This window comes from Anneissia japonica, unplaced genomic scaffold (assembly GCF_011630105.1).
Source record: "Anneissia japonica isolate Jap-2015-1 unplaced genomic scaffold, ASM1163010v1 scaffold9668_len1562885_cov226, whole genome shotgun sequence".
NCBI classification, from domain to species: Eukaryota; Metazoa; Echinodermata; class Crinoidea; order Comatulida; family Comatulidae; genus Anneissia; species Anneissia japonica.
In genome coordinates, this window is record NW_022711326.1 from 1,407,527 (window position 1) to 1,411,969 (window position 4,443).

At 34.6% G+C, this 4,443-nt stretch overlaps 1 protein-coding gene across 1 annotated transcript in view; it reads right to left on the bottom strand.

The window, feature by feature from the left end:
• Positions 1–3,174: 3,174 nt before the first annotated feature.
• Positions 3,175–4,443, bottom strand: part of LOC117107398 (thymus-specific serine protease-like) — an 8,474-nt gene continuing 7,205 nt past the window's right edge. The window contains exon 10 of the mRNA XM_033249069.1: positions 3,175–3,509. Coding sequence (XP_033104960.1) covers positions 3,502–3,509 — 8 coding nt within the window. The 3' untranslated portion in view covers positions 3,175–3,501. The remainder of the gene's footprint in view (positions 3,510–4,443) is intronic.

A 4,443-nucleotide genomic window follows, 5' to 3' on the forward strand; every position in this document is an offset into this window, starting at 1 on the left:
AAGTATAATACATACTCCAAGTATTGAAATACACGCCATCGTGTTGGGATTCAATATTTCGACATTAATTATGTCATCATCAGGAATGATGATGACATTTTTTTTTTTTTTTAGACAATTCCTGATGATGACATAATTAATGTCGAAATATTGAATCCCAACACGATGGCGTGTATTTCAATACTTGGAGTATGTATTATACTTTCTTATAAAAGTCAACTTGGTATTTCATTTGTTTACCTATGCTGTTCAACTATATAATCCGTCACCTATCACATTGATGCCTATATAATAATAATAATAATAATAATAATAATAATAATAATAATAATAATAATAATAATAATAATAATAATAATAATAATAATAATTTGTTTTTACTGTCTCCTATACAGTACAGACAAAACAATATTAACAGTACACCGTAAATAAAAGTAGTAGGCAAAATAGTACACTTTTTTAATTCCATTTGATTCCACGTCGTAAGTTCGATAAATGTGCAAAAAGAATTTAATTTATTTCGCTTTACACAAGAATTGTTTTCAACTTTAATAAAGTATTTTCAAGAATTACGCTAATGTTTATTTATTATTGATGTATGGAGGGCGTACATCAAGGTGATTAGTGATTTCACTTTTTTGTTCCCCCTGCAGGTACTATAGTCTGCCCTAGGATAGCCACATCATTTAATCATTTTAATGCTCTCTGTCTCATTTATATATTATTCAAATAAACATACCGTAGGCCCCTGTTATTCAAACTGAAGACCTACATTTTTTAACCCAAGTAAACTTGGCGACACAACCAGTGAGTATCTAACTATCTTAAGTGAGGACACATTTACATTTTGAGACTACAAACAAAATTTTCATCATTGTAATAAGAGGAAGGATGCCTCTCTAGGAAACGTTGCAACATTTTATTTTCAAATGATTGAAACAATTTGATTTGAAATTTTTTTTCCCAAAATTGCTTACTTTTTGAACGTAAAAAGTTTCGCTGACAACCATCAGCATCATCAGTACGAATGTAGCTTGGTTAGTTCTGGTGGGTAAGCCGAAGACTCCAAAAGTGTACGAGTATAACATGATGGGTAGAAAGTTGTTTATTACTCTATAGTATGTACGTTGACTGGTGCCACCCGTTTTCAAAGTAGAACCCGCCCACCCCTTGATGGTGGTCGGGAGAAGGTTGTTCATTCATTGGCTAATCAATTTAATTCTTTAACCATGCTACACTCATGTAACCAGCTGTGCTGCGAGATGAGTTTTAATGAAATTGAATTAAACTTAATACTTTGTAGCAGTACTAATGTGCATATTACGCCAATTATATCTTTAACCATGGTTAAATAACAAAATTAAAACATTTTGGCAAAGTGACGATGATAGAGATACGTACATATTTTGTGTACATTTTATAAAAAGTAATCAAGCAGATCAGAAACAGATTTTGTTTTGATAAGCAGATTTTAATTAACCATTCATTAATCCTAACATTCATGGATCTTATGTATTATAACGAAATTGTTAACGATAAGGTATCATGGGTAAATTTATTCTAAATTGTATGTGTTTCCTCCTGATAAATGCAAAGTAACTAGTCACAAAAAACTATATGTTATAATTATTACCGGTATACCATTTTTGAAATAAAATTTGAATATAGGAATGGCATGCAGGCATATGCGTCTGCTAATTGGCGGTGAATTATTTTATTTTTAATAATTTTCTATGAGGCCTAAAGGCTAACTTACTTAATCTGTCACCTAATTAATCTATAAAGACAAAAGAATTGCATATTGTACTATAAAAGCCAGTTCATAGTTAGAACTGCGCATGCTCGTATCAAGGTCAATCGATGTAAACGTATTGGATACTACGGGATACGCGCATGCACAGTTCAAACCATGTGTTGTAATTTATTCAATACGGTAAGTTATTATCTTTCAGATGAAAATTAGAAGTCTTAAAAGCATTTTTAAGTCTTTAAAATACTAATGTGAGTTTTCTATGTGTGACTTAAGCTCTGTCCCCACACTATCAAATTTTGACAAAAAACTGTTGTATGCCCATTATATTGTCATGTTGTGCATATACCGTAAAACCTCGAATTAAAGCCCTGGGCTTCTTCTTCTTCTTCTTCTTCCAAGCTTGTTTTCAATTTATTTTGTTTTTTGAAATTCATGTACAATGTATGTACTGTACTATCTCGAAAAGAAGCCTATGCTATCTTGAAAAAAAGCCCATGGACTTCTTTTCGAGGCTAATTTTGCAAACTAGAGAACTGGATTCAATTCAAGATGGGCTTCATCTCGAGATTAGGCCCACTGGGCTTCAATTTGAGGTTTTACGGTATGGCAATGATGTGATGTCATCATGACTAAATTTAAGCTTGACACATGTTTAGAATTTGACAGTTTGTACATGGTTTTACAATAACATTTTATAAATCTTTAAGTGAGCTATTAAAGGTTTTATTTCACATACTACTACTAAATCCTTTCCGAGCCACTGGGGCTCATAGGCCTGGAACCCAGTTTCTGTAGTGTGAAGCGGATGAGAGTTGTACTCCCCCTGGACGGGACACTAGTCCGTCGCAGGTTAGTCCCCAGCAGTTTGCTGGTACCCGTTGATACAGCTGGGTGGACTGAAGCATGTAGCAAAAGTGCCTTGCCCAAGGACACAAGCGAATCTGCACAGCGGAGACTGTCTCTTTTGTTAATCTCATTTTTTCCCCTCTTATTTCAGGCTGTCCCTCCACAAGATTGGTTTTTCTTATCTTCTCGGGTTCTTGCCTTCTTCCTCTCCTACATTTTCAATTTATTTTAAATCAATTGTAATATATTTGTCTGATTCAAAAAGGAAGTAAATAAATGTTGAATTGAATTGAATTGAATTGAACCTCCGACCTTACTATTGAAAGCCCAAACGTCAACCGCTGCGCCAAACTGATAGTCGTGTATTATAAGTAATTCATATGTTTGTGCAATGTCGGCAGGGACAGAGTACCGGTTGTACAGCACAATTTTGTTAAAACCTGGGTCATTTATGCAGTTCATTTCAACAATTTTCAGGCATCTTCTTGACTTATTAATGAAATTTTTACATTGCAGACGAAAAGTGAGGGAACCAACCTCACTCAACAGTAGATGTGTATAAGAGACAGGGCATTCCCTCCCATTTGAATTTTTTTGTATTTAGTAGACGGCTAGCGCTCTTTGATGACATCTGAAAAGAAGTTCAGCTTAAAATAGAAAGTGTAGGCCTATGTTTTACGAGAGTAGCCTAATACATGTAACATGTATACATGAGAAGCACACACACCAGACGAGTAACCATATATTTTTTTCTCGGTCACTGAATAGGGGTGGCTAGCCACCCTATTTACCCCTACCCCAGATCCGCCACTGCAACAATACCAAGCTCTTCTCAATCGTACGCAGCATCGAACAGGTTTGAAGACAATTAATGGCCGCTGAGCCAACTCGCCACTTGCTGCTTAATATCCTGCAAAAACAAACAGAAAAAATGAAAATATAAAAGAAAATAAAAAGATAACTGAAATGCATTTGTGTAACATAATCGTAAATTTTGGCTCTCAAAGTAAGCACCATCCTGTATAGGCAAAATTGGCTTTTTAGGATTATCCCGTCAAGTAACAAGTACCAGTAGTGATGTTGTCAAGATCCCGCCATTTGCCTTCCGAAGAAGACGGATACTACAACAGTAATATTAAATGCCCGGTAAATATTTAAAGTTAATTTGATAAATAATACTGATTGAGAAGATACGGTAGAGCATTACACCGAAAACACCAAGAATTCTCGCTTAGCATCTGATATAGCTGCTGCAGCTGCTGCTGCTACTACTACTACTACTACTACTACTACTACTACTACTACTACTACTACTACTACTACTACTACTACTACTACTACTACTACTACTACTACTACTACTACTACTACTACTACTACTACAACTACTACTACATTACTACTGCTACTACTACTACACTACTACTACTACTACACTACTACTACTACTATACTACTACTGCTACTGCTACTACTACTACCACACTACTACTGCTACTTCTACTGCTACTACACTACTACTACTACTGCTACTGCTACTACACTACTACTACTACTACTACTACTGCTACTACTACTAGGCCTACTACTACTGCTGCTGCTGCTACAGTAGGCTTCTATCACCAACATACTCATCATCATTATCAACATCATCATAATATCATCCTCATCATCCTTCTTATCATCATCTTCCTTATCGGCATCATCCTCTTCCTCCACCTCCACCTCCGCATCACCACCATCATTATCATTATAATCATCATCATTATCAGTGACATTACTATTATTATTATTATTATTATTATTATTATTATTATTATATTATTATTATTATTATTATTATT